We start from the raw sequence: 17500 nt of genomic DNA on the forward strand, positions 1-17500 counted from the left end.
AGTAGTACTAGTACTAGTAGTAGTAGTAGTAGTAGTAGTAGTAGTGGTAGTAGTAGTAGTAGTAGTAGTGTGATAGTAGTAGTAGTAGTAGTAGTAGTAGTAGTAGTAGTAGTAGTAGCAGTAGTGGTAGTAGTAGTAGTAGTGGTAGTGGTGGTAGTAGTAGTAGTAGTAGTGGTAGTAGTAGTAATAGTCATAGTAGTAGCAATAGTCGTAGTAGTAGTACAGTAGTAGTAGTAGTAGTAATAATAGTAGTAGTAGTAATAGTCGTAGTAGTAGTAGTAGTACAGTAGTAGTAGTAGTAGTAGGTACTTTATTGATCCCCAGGGGGTAGCAGCAGCAGTATTAGAAAGGCCCACCAAGCTGCCAGGTCTGAATCAGCCTGGTGTTTCTGTGGCGCTGGGCTCCAGCAGGGGGCCAGACAGACACTCACCCTCTTCCTGTGTGTCCGAAGAGTTGCTGGGGTCAGTGGGCAGCTCCTCGTCGTTGGTGATGTCCAATGAGGAGAGGTTCCCCAGGCTGGTGGACGCCGGGGGCAGCGTGTAATTGGCCGACTCCGACAGGCTGTCCCCGCCCTCCTCCACATTCTGAGGAAAAACAAAGGCATGCAGGAGGCTGGTGACCCCGTGACCTCTAAGGAAGTCACACCACGCTCACATGACCGGGGAGAAGCAGCGGTCTGAGGCCTCCTGGCTCCGTCAGACAGACACAGCACTGCTGGGAGACACGGTCCTCGTCTCAAACCTTCAGCAATTACCGGCAACAAACAGCACTACTGTCTACTAGGGCCTGACGATGGGGGCTATGTTTGGCCTTGTCAAGATGAGACATGAATAGCAACGCCAACAACAACAACTGTATTACACAACAACAATAACTGTATTCATGGTTATGTCTCCCCTGCCTTGTGGTATTCGGAAGCGTGTGCATGCGTGTTTGTGTGTGTGTGTGTGTGTGTGTGTGTGTGTGTGTGTGTGTGTGCACGTGTGTGTGTGTGTGCGCGTGTGCGCTCGTGTGTGCACGTGTGTGTGTGTGTGTGTGTGTGTATGTGTGTGTGTGTGCACGTGTGTGTGTGTGTGTATTCCGCGGTACGCGTACGACTCACAAAAGACGTGGCGGCTGAGACGGGGGCCGAGGTGGAGTGTGTGGTGGAGGGCAGCGAGCTCTGGGAGCTGGGGGGGCTGGGCTCCAGGGGGTCTGCGCTGAGCCTGCGGCCCCCCGAGGAGGGGGACACCTCTGCGAGCTGGCAGGAGGAGGCGAAGGAGGGGAGGAGGGGGGACATGGACGCCCCGGGGCTGGCCAGGAAGAGGCTGGCGGGGGCGGGGCTGCAGGACACCAGGGCGGGGGGGGAGCTGCCCAGGGGGGGCATGGCCACAGAGCTCAGGTCCAACAGGTCTGTGACGGAGACGGACTCATCCCCTGGCCTGGGGGGGACAAAGATGGAGACAGAGAGAGAGAGAGAGAGAGAGAGAGAGGGAAACAGAGATGGAGACAGAGAGAGAGAGAGAGAGAGAGAGAGAGAGAGAGAGGGAAACAGAGATGGAGACAGAGAGAGAGAGAGAGAGAGAGAGAGAGGGAAACAGAGATGGAGACAGAGAGAGAGAGAGAGAGAGAGAGAGAGAGAGAAATTGTGATTATTTTTGTATATTATTGTGTGTTTTGTAAGCAGGGCTCCCTTACAAAATATATTTTTTAAATCTCACTGAGACTCCCTGCATGAATAAAGGTCATAAGGAGAGAGAGAAAGGAAAATTACCAAAATGACCCGATGACATCATAAATAGAGTGTCACGTTCTGCCCGGCTCTCTGTGACTTTTGTGCTGCATAATCACCCCGACTCACCCACCATGGACTCCTGTCACACTCATGCGCTCTAGTCCCCAGTCCCTCTCTAGTCCCCAGTCCCTCTCTATTCCCCAGTCCCTCTCTAATCTCTAGTCCCTCTCTAGTCCCTAGTCTCTCTCTAGCGTCTCTCTCGTCTAGCCCTCTCTAGTTCCCCTCTAGTCCACCTCTAGTCCCTCTCTAGTCCCTCTCTGGTCCACGTCTAGCCCCTAATCCCTCTCTAGTCCACCTCTAGTCCCTCTCTAGCCCCTAGTCCCTCTCTAGGCCATCTCTAGTCCTCCTCTAGTCCTCTTTAGTGCCCCTCTAGGCCATCTCTAGTTCCCTTCTACTCCCTTTCTAGTCTCCCTCTACTCTGTAGTTCCCCTTTAGTCTCTCTCTAGTCCCTCTCTTTCTAGCCCCTCTCTATCCCTCTCTAGTCCTAGGTCCCTTCTAGTCCCTCTGCCCCTCTCCATCCCTCTCTAGTCCCCTTGAAATGCCTCCCCTCTAACTCTCGAGACTTCTCTGCACCTGTGTCTCGTTATGATTTTCGCCTCACCTGCACCTCAGTTTCACTCGTTAAGGCTTCATTTATAGTCTGGCCCAGTTCCTTTGTTCCTTGTCGGTTCATTGTCTTTGTTCATGTCGAGTATAGTCTGCGTCTTATGTTCCTGTGTTCCGTGTACACCTCACTCCTGGACTTCTCCCTGCCTGAGCCACTCATGGATTATTATCCTGTGGTTTTTGGACGTGCCGCTAATGGCTATGAGCTCGGTTACTTTGTTTTATTAAATCACTGAACTGCCTTCACCTGCCTTGGTTGTTTGCATTTTGATCCTATCCCTGCAGCTACAAGCAACAGAGAGAGAATGAACAGCTTGATTAATGTTTCACAGCGGAGGCTTTTAATTAGGAGGAATCAATAGCACTTGGTGAAAAAATACTAAACAAACTCAATCTCCAATGGACAGCAATAAAACATGTCATGAGTCCACTAACTCTCTCTCTCTGTCACACGCACGCACGCACGCACGCACGCACACACACAGTATTGACTCACAGTAGGCCATTGATGTGCTCTCCAGTGGGGGAGACATAGTCGTCGTCTTCGCTGGTGAGCCCCAGCTCTGTGCCGTAACACTGGTGGACGATGTGCCACAGCTCCTTTGGGGACAGGGGCTACAAACAAAAACACGTGTTACGCCGCCATATTCATAGTAGTAAGTAAGCCTTTTAAGAACCAATGTTTCTCGGGCCTAGTGGCTTCTGTAGTGTGAGGCAGCTTGATGTACAAGTACACCCCCTGAACACGACGCTACATCGCAGGGACTCACCCCCAACCCTTGATGCTGAGCGCCAAGCAGGGAGGCATCGGGTACGATTTTTATAGCCTTTGGTATGACTCGGCCGGGGATCGAACTCACGACCTCCCAGTCTCTGGGCGACACTCTAACCGCAAGGCCGCTGAGCTGGTCGCCATATTCATACTGGAAGCTAATTTACGTTACGCTCAAATGGAAACTTTTGTTTGGATGTTGATCACGTTCGATGGGGTGTGAGTCAAGGCTGCTGAAATGGAAGCTGTACTAAAACAGTTCCCGATTTCTCCTGATTTATTTACACCTTTGTGTATAATGTGATGTGCTGCCATCTTTTTTTGCACAGGCAAAGACTATGGACCCACATTTACACACACATCACTGTTGAGTCAACGTGACTTATTCAGTGTATTATAGTTTCTGTCAAACTAACACACACACACTCGCACGCCCGCACACACACCTTGTCCATCAGTGCGTTCTGCCACAGCCTGAAAATCATCATGTAGCTGCGATCCCTCGCTCCGAAAGAGGTGAAGAAGTGCTGAGGGATGATAGAGACAGATGAAAGAGAGAGAGAGAGAGAGAGAGTGAGTGAGTGAGTGTGTGTGTGTGTGTGTGTGAGACATGAATAAGAGTGAGGAGAGAGAGAGAGGAGGGAGAGAGAGGGAGGAGAGAGAGAGGGAGGAGAGAGAGAGGGAGGAGAGAGAGTGAGTATTATTAGTTGCAAGTGGATTTGATGGTCAGTTGCCACCACTTTAGATTCTGTTGTCATGGAGTCTGTCATTGTCAGCGTCAGAGACTTCCTGTCCCCACAGACCAACCTGCTTCCTGACTAGGTAGAGAAGAATGTGAGCATCTACAGTTATAAATGTCTCAACTCAGTTCAGTGTGTTCAACATGTCGGACCAGCAGAAGTGGTGTGTGTGTGTGTGTGTGCGTTTCTGACCTTGTCGTGGTCAGTGCTGATCTGGATGGCGTTGGGAATGAGCTTGGCAGTCTTCTCCTTGGTCAGGGTGGTTACGTCTTTCAGCAGGATGGTGATCTGAAACACCAGATGGGAATGAGTGTGTGTGTGTGTGTGTGTGTATACTGTACAGTATATACATTGAGAGACTTACAGTGGTCTCCCAGCGGAATATGTTGCTGTAGAAGCAGAGCCAGTTCTCAGACAAATAGAGGCGTCCCTGAAGCAGGATGTCCTTCTGCAGCGCACAGGAGTAGTCTGAGAACACACACACACACGCGCAGACACGCACACACACACACATACACAGACACACACACACACAGACACGCGCACACACACAGACACGCGCACACACACACACACACACACACAGACACACACACACAGACACGCACACACAGACACGCGCACACACACACACACACAGACACGCACACACACACGCACGTGCGCACACACAGAAAAGCCATGCACACACACACATGCACTCACAAACACGCACACACAGACAGACAGACACGCACACGCACACACCCATGCACACACACACACACGCACACACGCACACAGACACGCACGCACACACACACATGCAGACACGCGCGCACACACACATACACAGACACACACAGACACACACACACACACACAGACACACACACACAGACACACACACGTGGCTGGGTGAGTAATCCGCTACAGGCAAACACAAAATCACGGCGCCAGATGTGGAGCTGCCAGATGAAGAGCGGTGAAGTCACAGCCCCGCGGGTCGCTCACCTACTATGAGCCTCTCGCTGTCCGGAAGCTTCTTGAACAGCTTACGGAAATCCTCATTCCGCTGTTTGTAAGTGGGACTGAGAACCTGAGACAGGGAAGGAAAGAGAGAGAGGTTGTTTGCGCGCGAAAGAGAGAGAGAGAGAGATGTTGTTGTTGTTTTTTACTGTCACTCATGACACTGAGGTAAAACTGACTGCTTTTTGATGGTGGGTCAGATACGAATAAAATACGTGTTTAAAAGAGAAGGGGGATCCTGAAAAACAACACAGCCAGGAGTAGAGAGGTGACTAAAAAGCTGATCAAGGAGGGGTGAGGGTTGGGGGGGGGGGTCTGGGGTAGGAGACAGGAGCCCCATTTCAAACATTGATTGGCCCCATTTCAACATTCCAAGCCATTTCCCAGAGTCCAACAGGGGGGAACGGTCTGCTATCAGCAGAATAAAGTGCACTCAAGTGGAAATCTCCAATGAACGGTAGTTAATGTGTACTTACATTGTACCAGCTCTGCATTTTCTGTCAGGGAGAGAACACCACATATTCAGTGATGAACAGCGTTGCTAAAGCTCTTGCATTCCTTACTCAGCAACAGAACGGGCTGGTTCCAAGTTAATGATAACAGTCGAGTAACAACTGGCTTTCAGCTAATAGCCGAAGCCTCGGGCATAGGAAGTCTTTTACACACATCACATCGATAAAATGTAACATCAGTTACACTTCATTAAAAGGTTTGCTACCTGGATGTGATCTCTGAAAAGTTAATGAATCTTAACCTTGGGCTTCACACAAGAAAGCGTTCCCTTTCCACCTGGCTATTCAAGAATCCTGTGTAACCTTTATTTGCTGCCAAAATAACAATGGGATCCGCCAGTCGCCAATGCCCAGTGCCCCGAACGGGTTCAGTCATTTAGTGAGTCCCCCCCCACCCCGTAACAGGAAGTGACTGACCTTGGAGTTGCGGCTGAAGTGTCGCGAGGCGAGGGGGTAGGCGGAGGTGAGGGAGGAGGCGGACGGCGCCGAGGGCAGGGGGCTGTCCGGACCGCCCCCTCCCCCTCCTCCCTCCCCCTCGCTGGTCCTGCCGCCACCCAGGACCCTCCGCCGCAGGGAGGGGGAGCTGCCAGGGGTGCTGCGCGGAGAGTTACTGGCAGTGCTGGGGGAGACGAGGGGAGAGAATTAGTGGTAAGCCATGGGTGGGGGGGTAGGAATTTAGTCAAGGTTTATAATACAACATTCACTGTCCATCTGTCCATATTTCTACACATGGATATGTAACACAGTCTTTATTATCTGGCCTTGTACGGGAGCATGGGAGCAGTGGCTTTCGGTGGCCTAACGTGAAATGAGTAGAAGATGGGACGGACATGTTTTCAGGTTTTACTCAACTCAGTTTGGTCCAGTTTAGCGAACAGCCACACTTGTCTGACCCCCGAGGTAGGCAGCGCCCTGCTGCGCTCAAAGACAAGGTCTGCCTATGTTGCTACCACAACATACATCATGTTCAGGCTACGACCAGGACGAAAACGGCTTGTTTATGCCACAACAAACGGCCAATAGACGAGTAAGTATGTAAGTGCCATTCACAGTTGTCAAGGTTTTTCCTGCATAGAGGATTTGTTGCCCCCCCCCCCCCCCCCCCCAAAGAGATTTTAGCCAGAGCCAAAGGAAAATCACCAGTGCCAAAATGCTACAAATTAAAAATAGCAATTAAAATCCTCTCCAAATGTGTTTGATAGCTTAAGTGCAGCCCATCCCTCTGTCATGCATTGTCCATGTTTTGGACCACTGGTAATTGAGGTAATTAATAGACAGATTATCAGTATCTTATCCATTTTGTGTCATGTTGGGAGATTTCCCGCGATTGTTTAAAGTGAGCTCACAGAACGACAGCGAAGAATATAGGCATATATAGGCTCCTCGGCATAAAACTGAGGTTTCTCCCCAAAATTGTGTGTGCATCACCCCCCAAAGACCCATTCTGAGCCAGGAAAAACCCTGCCTGTCTTCTTGTCTTCTGACTTTTACATTAAAAGAGGGTTAAATGCATAGCACTATAAAAAACGCTGTAAGATGTGTGCCTTAGAACTAAACATGAGTAAATATCCCATTGTGTCAGTTCAGCAGAAGTTCCAAGATGGTCGGCTTTAACGGGCAGGTGGACTTGACCCGCCGTGACATCATAACGGGCAAGGACTCCCTTCAAAGACGCCGCTAATGAGCTTACTGGTCAGTTGGTGGGTGTCCGAGATGGTGATCACGTGCTCGTGTGAATCTGCGTCCGTAATATGTTTCCTAACTAAATCCTCCTTCAAACTGAACTTCCAGAGGACGTAGAGTCGGTTAACTCTTAAAAATAGATCAGGTAGATTCTGGTCAACAAAGGCATTTTTGTACAACTATAGGGCTGGGGTCGATTGCTGACTGTGTACTTGGTAAATCATGGAAATTCAACTAAACATACTGTGGTAGTCTATCTGCAGGTGTGTCCGTTATGTGTATTGTATAGTGATATATAGCCTACTGTATAATTATGTACAGTATGAATATGTAGAGTATGTGTGTGTGTGCGTGTGTGTTGTGGATGATTTTAAGTGGAGGGGATATATAATTGTGACTGTTAAAAAATTAGATTTTAAATATCTTTGTATTGCTTGTTTGAGTCTGGTGTAGAGGATTTATCCCGTAGCCTATCAGAAATGTAATTAAATTTAATATCAAAGTACAAAGGCAGCATTGACAAATACTTGGAATAACTGTTATGCAATATTATTGACGATGAGATGCATCAAACATACATAATGGGACACCGCGCGCGACAGCCAAGAATGTAAACAGCAGCAGTGAGTCAACTCCTATGAAGTCCCTGTATGACAAGCAACACCAATGAATGAACCGCACAAAACGAACAACACATTCAATGAAGGAGATGGTTTCAGTCAACTGAAGAGAAGCAGTGCAGAAGACATCGCCTCAGTGGTCAATAGGGGGGAATTGAACGGTAGCATTATATCCCCACAGAATTACGGTGCGGTCGACTTTCTCACATCTCAGAGGAAGCCCGTCTTAATGAATCCTGGGCTCTTTAGACTCAACCAGGCAGCTACAGACTGAGATTGTATATATGCTACAGACCCCTTCCTGAATGGGAACCACAATCACTGTCCCACCCGCCCGATTTCCCCGCGGGATAGCCCACTATCCCCTTGACCACACGGAACGCACCGTAAGTAAACGGAAGATAAACAGAATCCCTCATTCTGTTAATACGAAAAGCATTATTACAACATTAACAATACTGATGCATTGTCATCAATCACTTACTCGAACATGTTTATTGGGCGTTTAAACGTGATGTCCACACGCTGCTTACTGTAGGCTATCAATATGGCACCGGTCTTGTGTTCACCGCGCTGAGCCAGCAGACGCTGTCCGTTTCCGATGTCTATTTCGCCGGGATTTAAATCGCAAAGGGGTCCCCGAATGGAATCGCGTCCATAATGAGCGATAGGTTTCCGTTTCCCATCATAGACAACCACGCAGCCAGGTACCTGACCTCAGCTCATATTCCGTTGGTGAGGCGACTTAACGTTGCTGCGCCCGTCAGTATTCAGTAATCTCCGTAGCGCTGAGCAGAGGGAGGAGGAGGTGGGGGGGGGGGGGGGGGGGCGGAGGGGGAGGCACTGAGTTGAACTGGTCAACAATAAGGTCTGATTAAGGACCGTCAGGCGCGGATTGAAGTTATCAGGTAGTTTAGATAGGTAGGTAGCACTTTATTGCTGGATGTGTCGTTTAACATAATGGATGCTTATTATTACTAATTGTATCTAATCATGAAATGCTTCCACCTGTACAGGCCAGAGTGAGGCCTCCACCAATCCCTTAACCACCAATCTCTCTGACCAGCCATCCGGATTAGAGATCCGGGTCCATCGTAATCCACGCTAGGCTCAGGCAGTCCTATATCTCCCCTCTTCCGTATCTCTTGACTGCCTGTAATATGCTTTTCTGAGGGTCAAAAGCAGCCTTCATAATCTCTGACTGGGATCACGGGGTTAAGAGAGAAGAGGCCAAGAAAGAAAGGGGTTTTGTCAGTGTATTCAGTCAGTGTGTGTGTGTGTCTGTCATTAAAGTTTCAAGATTACTGTCACATACTTTCAAATGCAAAGATCAAGAAACAGTGTAGAATGAACGTATAGCCTACCTAAAGAAACGTTAAATATAATACAAAAAATAACAGGTTTACAATGCAATATTGTATTGGTATTAATTTAAGTGACCTGTGGTAATGTAAACAGTAGTTCTGACTGAGTCCTCACTGAGAGATTCCACAAAAGAAGGGCTTTGGGCTAATTAACAGGGTGGTGCTGTAGGTCTGCCTTTGCACATTTTCAGGACAACGTCTTCTAAGGTTTCCAGGATTAGCAGCAGCATTTTGCTGACATCAGAAACTTTGCCTAAATTGCTGATCTTTAGGGTAAGCCTTCAATGTCCTAAACAGACACAGACAACACGAGTTTGCAGCAGACACAATGATTTTCAGGGATTAGGCTATCAGGCATGAATGGGGGGGGTTGAACAGAGCTGCACCCGAAGGATCAATACCTTATCAGAATAAGACAAGAAGGTCCTGGTCTAAACAAACAGGCAGACGTCTGCAGAGGGTGAGAGAGGTCAGCCGGGTCTTCACTGATATCAGCCAGCAGGTTTCCCTTCGTCTAAGGCTCATCCGTGTCTGCATGTCAGTGAGGTGCTGAACCCTCTACTGTTCAAGTGCAATGCATGTTTAAAAAAATCAATGTTCTTAAAACTAGGCTATTTAACAATGCATGTCAAAAAAAATCAGTGTTCTTAAACTAGGCTATTTAAGAATGCATGTCGAAAAAAACTGTTCTTAAACTAGGCTATTTAACATTGAGAAGGGAGTAGGACATTTCGAACACCTTGCCAAACAGTACTACCGTTAGGCGCGGTTACAGAGACCAGACCTGAGTAAATCAAGTAATGAACTTGCAGCAGTCTGTCATACTTGGGCTGTGAAAGTAGAGTAGTGCTAGGCCAATGTAATACAATAATATCAGTACAACATGTGACGTGATTCAATTTGTGCCTGTTTAATTTAAAGTAACCTTTAGGGAGAAGGCCAACGTCGATGCTATCATACTCCAAACAGCGCTGCTTTTATGCTGAGGTAATTAGTACAAGGGGATTGTGGGTCGGTAAAAAGTAAAAGTACAGATCGAGCACAAGCCTCCTCGAAAACCGCAGACTAATTCAGACGCAACACCGACACCCCCCCGGCGAACCACGCACCGCTGTGGTCAGCATAACCACGCAGAGCCCTGAGGTCGGCTGCACATGGAGGTGAATTCACTCGAGGACGTCCGCTCTTCATTCCAGGCCTCAAAGCAAGAATGAGAAGGATGTGAGAGGATGCGGCGTCTTGTAGGAACTTGTCTCCCTCTAGCCTTTATCAGGCATGACTACTCTTCAGGCTTCTCCCCGCTCACCTTGGTCTCCAGTTCTTAACGCACCACAGCTGGCAACACAAAATACCACAGCCCAATGGGATGGGCCGGCGATGCTGCTGTATTAAAGTCAATAATATTTTGCATCACAATCCTTCAACGCTGAGCCGATGCAAATGGATGCAGGTCCTCATGTAAATCCCCCTTGTATGTAGACCGCCCATTAACCCCTTAATTTCCTGGCCCAGTAGTTCGTTCCCATCAAGGTGTCAATACTGACAACCACAGCACACATCAACTAGGCTACTACTATCTGGACGATGACATCGAATTAGGGATGCACCAATTGCAAAATTCTGGGCCAATGCCGATGTTTAAAATAACAATCCGGCCGATGGCCGATGTTTATTTTATTTTATTTTAATTCACCTGTTTGTGCCAGGGAAACAAAGAAATTAAGTGTTTGGTTGCAAAATGTCAATTTTTATTTCACTTTAATTTGAAAGCAAACTACACGTGTGTTTGCGGCGTTGCGTCACGGATCTTCTCCGAATCTGCAGCTGGGTAGGCTACATTTTGCAACAAAAAAAAGCCGTAATTGTTGCGACATAACATCGGCCACTACCATCGGTGAATGTCATTTTATTTGCCGATGGGCTGATGCCGATGTTCGGCCGATGCATCGGTGCATCCCTACATCGACTTCATAGGATGGACTCGGTATGTTTTTAAACTTGTACTAATTGTGAATGAGTCCAACGAGTAGGCTATACCCATAACCCAATATGTTGTTAGCTTATAACACTAACTGTCAGAATAGGTAGCAGGGAATAGAAGAATTTTTAGGCTACTTCATAAAACATTTATGAAGCAATAACAGCAATTTAGTCTGACATTCACATTTACTGCCTAGAAGCTCTTCTCTGTCTCATTCTCAATATTGTTCAGTGCTCCATTGCTCCTGCCTTGAGTCACTAAGTTCCTCCTTTCACCTAATATTCAACAAGGCGCACATTTGCACATGAAGGGCGAAGAAGCTCAATAATATTTCGAGATTAACAATTCAGAGCAAAAACAGTATTTAACAGATCCCATTTTCAAATTACACAACAAAAAAGCTACACAAAGAGCAGCAGGCTGATGATGGGCCTGTTTGTGTGTGGAAACAAAGCTTTTGTTCGGCCTATAGCCTAGCTGGATGATGTAGCCTCAGGTCAGTTTACAGTGATCATACACTGTGACGCTGGTCATTGTTGTATAATCTAGCATCAATAAAGAAAATAGATGGCCTTAACATTGGCCTCCAGACAGAAAAGACTAGTAGTAGTCTACTGAGGCTCAGTGTGTTTTCTTACAAGCACTAGACTGATAGTAAATCACTTTCCCCCACCACCTATACAATGTCCTAATGAACTCCAAAATGGGTAGGTGAGGCCTAAGTGCAGGCTACTAGTAGCAGGCAATGTCATCAGAGATAGAAGAGCTATAACGTAATACATGGTCCATGTTTCATTAATCAAAACCAAAAAACGGTGCCAATATGCTGGTGGGTATGTTAAATGAGAAGGACAAGGGCACAGCTGTTCATGAGGAGGGAGAGGACGAGGAACACCCTCTCCCTGCCTGCTAGCCCTCTGACAGGCCCACACTCTGCAGCACCACCAGGGACCCCCGTCCATTGGACAGAGATGACATCACCAACCAAAACACTGTCTCCGATTGGCTGGCAGTGATGTCATGCATAATAAGCAGGATCAGTGGTGCGCATAACTCCGCCTCTTGCTACTTAGGCCTGGCTAAGCTCTGTTCGCCTTTGCTCTCACCTTTTCAATAGCTTCAATCGGCCTCTTATCGAATTCATCATTCTATCCACTAGCTCTATTCTGATCATCATTTCACAATGACAATCATAAGTGTACAGAGTGCAGTTTGATGTAGCAATATCCATTTCAACACAGAGCACAATGCATTACAGATATGACATTTCATCTTAGTATGGACATGCATGATCCCACAAGCATGCCTGTCGGACAAAATCAAGCTGTGACCTATACAGTAACTCTGATTTGACTTCACCAGGATCTGAACAACACAACGTGCCCTCTATGGATTTGGGCCCGAATCCACAAAGAATGGATTGCTCCCGCTAATAGCTCGATATTTTGCACAGCAATTGCAACGGCAATCTGCTCCAGTTTAGCACGATATCCACAAAAGATTTTGCTCTAATTATATGCCCGGGCAAACACGCCCATAAGTTTGTCAACTGTGTGCAATTTGCACCCATGATTGCAATTAGCCATGAACGTGTTCTTGCGCTCGTCTGGCATGACAGTGCCTTCGTCTGGCTACAATAACTGCTGCCATGATCCCTGGAGAGCCCGGGCATGTCAGCCCCTTATATGTGTTGGATATAGTCAGATCTTTCCCCAGTGTTTCAAGCTTTTCTCCATATTTCAGGACACAGATTGGATCATAATGAAAACGACAGACCGCACTTTTTTTTTTTACAGAAAATCAGTTCTATTTGTTTCTGTGCATCGCAGCTGGCTAAACTAATTTTTAAATCCCTCTCGCCCTTAATATCATCCAATATAAATTCAGTATCATTCAAACTTCATAAGTTCTGAGGAGAAACAGAAGGGGAGAGTGCGCGCTGACTGCTACAGTTAACACCAGCTTTTCACAAGCGGTATTTTCACCTCTCTAACCACGTGTGGCAGTTAGCTCATTGTGTTTGTAGATCAAACACAAGGCTTATTTGGGGAAATTTTGCACGGAAGCACCTAACTGACATACATTCAAATCAGCCTGGCGCAGCCATGGATCTATTTGCTCATCGGTGCAGTTTGCAATACTTTTCACCCTCTGCGTGGGCTTTGTGGATTGGATGCTATATTTTTGTCTCATTTGCACGGGTTTTGCCGCTGCAAAAGCCTTGCAATACTTTCGTGGATTTGGCCCTTGATTTTTAACCAATAAGGCTGTTCTTAATAGTTGGCTTGTGGTGTGCCGTTACTGGAAACTCAACTCAACTCCCAACAACCATGATGTTTTACCAATGGGTAAATGACACACTGGGCAACTATTGCCTGCGTTTCTCAAACATGCGACAGACTAGAAGCTCCATTTGTAGCTAATCAACCAGCCTAACGCCACCAATATGATCCAGATAACAGCGTTATACAGCTAGCCTGGATAATTCATCAGTGTGGCCCATTCAAAAGGCCACTACATTGAAAACTCCTATGGTTTCCGCTGCATTCAAGCACGCTGCTCCAGCCAAGTGAGCCATGAGAACCTCAGTGCTGCAGCAAAGAGATAAGACCCCAAGGGACTGTCTTCACCACTGCCTGTTAAAAAAAAAAACTCCCTCTCTGCCCTAGAGAAGCAAGGAGGAGACAAGACTTATCTTCCCTTATCCCAAAAGTTTGCAAATGAGAACGAAGCACTGAATTAGACGGAGCGTTCTCAGGGTTATGCTGGTGTGAAGGAGGTGGGGGTGGGGGACGGGGGGGGGGACTGACCTGCAGCTGTCCCCGTCAGAGTCCCTGCTCAGCAGGCTACGGAGGGACCAGCGGGAGCGCCTGCCGGGGGACGAGCTGCGGCGAGACCAGGGCGAACGCGACGGGGGCACCAAGAGGTCCTGGGAGGAGGAGGGGCTGCATGGGCCCGACTCCTCCCCCTCCACATGGGGGGAGGACAGGGAGGGGGAAAGCGAGGGGCTTCGCCGTCGAACATCCTCCTCCTCTTCCTCTTTCTCCTCCACCTGCGTTTTCTCCTGCCGGCGTCCGGGCGAGTCGCTCGGTTCCCTTTCCCCGTCCGACTTCTTCTTGGCGCGGGGCCGGCTCCGGTGGGCGCGCTGGTGCCGGTGGTGGAGCCGTCTGGAGGGGCGCGGGCTGGGAGAGTGGGACCAGGACTCGGTGTCGGAGGACGGGGGGAGGACGGTCAGCGTGGGGATGCGAATGGGCCGGGCCGGGGCGGCGTCACCTTTCGGTCCCGCCGTAGACGACATCGTCATCCCCTTTAAGACTACGGCTGTTTCCCTGATTAAGAGGGCACGTACCAAACCAAAGAGCAGGGCACTCCGGTCATTTAAAAAGTTCAAGGGGAGTAAGTTGATATGGGATCCCAACACCTTCGCCTCCCTGGCTCTGATCCAGTCATAGACTCGGGATGAGTCCCGTCAATGTTTCCAACGTGCAAGTCCACAGACTCATACCAGGCACCGTTCATTCTCCACGGTAGAACAATGCTTCACACGTCACCGGGAGACGGCGGTTTGACGGCTCCTCTCTCCGAGAGCTTCCCACACACAGTCAATAATGATGCAGCAGGAACCTAAGCTTGGGTGGGGCACTCATAGGATTCTTTTTAAAGAGCAGGCTTCACCCTCTCCAATCTTCTTCCTCGGAGGACGATCTCTTTCAGGTCTTTTGGGCCCCGCGCTCCTTTTTTAGTAGTGGCAACGAGCCTCCTCCTCACGGTCCGCTTGAGATGTTTCTCTTCTGAACATTTCCCTCAGAACCACGTTCTCTTCCTCCCTCGTCGACATCGGCAGGGTTCGCAAGACCTCGCTCTTATTGCAGCAAGTTGATTTTGCGTCGAGAGATCACAATCTACGTCCGGCCGAAGCAGATGAGGCTGAGGAGAAGACAAGACTTTGTATTCACCAATAGTTCTTGTTCTCTCTGACCGACTGCATGAAAAAGGAGCCCTTTTTCAGCCTAAGGTCTATATCAATTTTCAGCATGCGACATTCTGCTTCGATAGATGTCTGCGCCGTCTATTTCTGTTCAGTGATACTCTCTGAAAGACTGGTTCCCAGAAAAGGAAGTATCACGTAACAGACATTTTGTTGTGTTGCCGTTTTATAGTTCCTGTTAGAAAGTCAGATCAATAGAGAGACTAATGATGGTAGCCTGTTGTTCATGGTTGCATGTTTCATATTGTTTGTGTATTTGAAAAAAACAAACAAAAACAATCGTTTTGCAGCTTTAGCCCCCTTTATGTATTAAAACAGTACGCAACCCTGCCTCTGGATACTAATTCATTTCAAAATTACTCAAATTCTTCTAAACACCTCCAACGAGCCCCAATACACAGAGACAAATCGCTTTCCTCTAAAGATATAACATAGATACAATATTTTTGAAACCGCACTGCACACGCCACTAACAGACTGCAAAGGAAATGAACAGGTTGTCACCAAGTGTTGGCCAGTTCCAAGTAGCTCTGTGTGGGGGGTACGAATGTTGGACATTAAACCAGTTAGGGATTCCATGTCAAATTTGGGACAAAATTGGTGCCCCCAATTGGGTTTGGAGTTAGAGTTAGGGGCTAAGGTTAGGCTAAGGGAATATGGAATGAATGTAAGTCAATGTAATCAATGTCCCCAAAAGTTGGCTTAGTCAACATACTGTGTGTGTGTGTGTGTGTGTGTGTGTGTGCGTGCGTATGTATGCATTCATGTATGTATGTGTGTGTGTGTGTGTGTATGTATGTGTATGTATGCATGCATGCGTGTGTGTGTGTGTGTGTGTGTGTGTGTGTGTGTGTGTGTGTGCTTAACTGTATTGTTTGATTGTTTTCAAAGCGGGTACCACTAAAGTCGCAGGCCAGGTGACAGTGTTATTTGCTCATATGTTTGAACAAATTCAATCTCGGCACGGCCTTGTTTACACAGAGAAACTCACAGTAATCCCGTGATGCCCTCTTGCCCTCTCTTCCTATGCGTATCAGTTCTCACACAGACATCTTCTGTAGTAGCATCAACACATAAATTTAAACCAACAGGTCTCACTCCTCAATTTAAAACAACAGGTCCATACTTTGTATCCACATAACCAATAACAAGTGGGTAAGGGTGGTCAATATCGATGTTCAAACTGAATGAACCACGAAAAGCAAATAACTCGGAATGGGGCCTTCAATAATAGACACCCCCAATAGATAGTCAATTTTCTATTCAATAAATCAATGATACACCGGGGAGTAGTTGGATGCATCTCAATAACAAGTGAGTTAAAACTATAGACAAGATAGAGAAAGTTAGCTAACCAGTCTCATGATCACAGACAACGACTTAGTAGGTGATGCCTGGTGGTGATTCCAGAAAAGCTTTCACCAAAGTCAAAGCAATAGTCATTGAGTATAACGTTATCCGCTTCAGTTCCTACCTCCCATTTGATGAATTCCCCCCATTCCGGTTATCCTGCTCGGCTTCGAAAACAAGCCGAGCCACGGTGCGGGGTGTAAGATTAAAATCCACTTTTTCACAGGAACACATCAGCATCCTATTGGCTACAAAGAAGCCAGCTAACGTAAGCTAGCTAGCTAGCTTCCAAATTCGTAGCTAGCGGCTCAGTCTCCTGCTGCCGCCAGCTCACCTAGCCTAGACAGACGACTATCTGGCTAATTCTACAGTTAGAAAGCTAGCTAGCATTTGATGATCTCATGACCGGCTCGCTCAAATCCCGTGTATCCCTGAAAATAAATAATATACCCTGGCTAGTTAGCTAGCTAGCGGCTAACCCCAATCCAGCCAACCAGCAAGAACTTTTTGTCTTACTTTTGTGAGGAATCCACTCGGCAAAAATACGTTTACACGGGAAGGGTCGAAAAATTAATGTCACCTTGTACAGTAATCTGAGAACCTAATGTATGGCTTTTGCAAATCCATAACGTACAAACTAAACACTATCGTAACCGTTAAATGTCTTTTTACATGTATTTTATGATACGAAAGAACAAATATAAGCAATGCCGTAAAAGAAAAATCCCTGTAGCGAAACTTTGTGGTACAGTCTGAGAAAGTAACGGGTTCTGAAGATGAGCATGAAGTTAAACCAATCAGAGGAGACTATATCAATGTAGACGGGTCGACGCGTGAAGCTGGACGATCTACTACTGGTTAAAAACTTACCCTGAAAACCACCTCCTAATTATCAAACACAGCATCTATCGACATCTATCAATAGGCCATATCAAGCATCTATGCAATAGCCTACATATTGTCAGATCCAAGAAGCCTACTTACTGAGTTAATACGAAGGGGGCTGCTGTCACACAATACACGAACCTTGCACTAACCTACACGAATTATAGAGTAATTGCGCCCTCTTGTGTGTAATGTGGGCCTACGCCGTTTTAGAAAT

General features: G+C 47.4%; 2 protein-coding genes across 2 annotated transcripts in view; one reads left to right on the forward strand and one right to left on the reverse strand.

Annotated features, from left to right (window-relative positions):
- gramd1a (GRAM domain containing 1A) overlaps positions 1-14358 on the reverse strand; it is a gene marked incomplete at its 5' end in the record, with an annotated part of 26367 nt that extends 12009 nt beyond the window's left edge. The window contains 10 exons of the mRNA XM_084444564.1: positions 431-584; positions 1103-1421; positions 2877-2995; positions 3599-3679; positions 4085-4180; positions 4257-4360; positions 4886-4970; positions 5377-5397; positions 5830-6031; positions 13871-14358. Coding sequence (XP_084300690.1) covers positions 431-584; positions 1103-1421; positions 2877-2995; positions 3599-3679; positions 4085-4180; positions 4257-4360; positions 4886-4970; positions 5377-5397; positions 5830-6031; positions 13871-14358 — 1669 coding nt within the window. The remainder of the gene's footprint in view (positions 1-430; positions 585-1102; positions 1422-2876; positions 2996-3598; positions 3680-4084; positions 4181-4256; positions 4361-4885; positions 4971-5376; positions 5398-5829; positions 6032-13870) is intronic.
- A 161-nt stretch (positions 14359-14519) lies between these two features.
- The window catches only part of LOC311314228 (sodium channel regulatory subunit beta-1), a gene marked incomplete at both ends in the record, with an annotated part of 8003 nt that continues 5022 nt past the window's right edge, over positions 14520-17500 (forward strand). The window contains 2 exons of the mRNA XM_084444565.1: positions 14520-14587; positions 14869-15008. Coding sequence (XP_084300691.1) covers positions 14520-14587; positions 14869-15008 — 208 coding nt within the window. The remainder of the gene's footprint in view (positions 14588-14868; positions 15009-17500) is intronic.

This window comes from Borostomias antarcticus (assembly GCF_949987555.1).
Source record: "Borostomias antarcticus genome assembly, chromosome: 10".
Taxonomy (NCBI): domain Eukaryota; kingdom Metazoa; phylum Chordata; class Actinopteri; order Stomiiformes; family Stomiidae; genus Borostomias; species Borostomias antarcticus.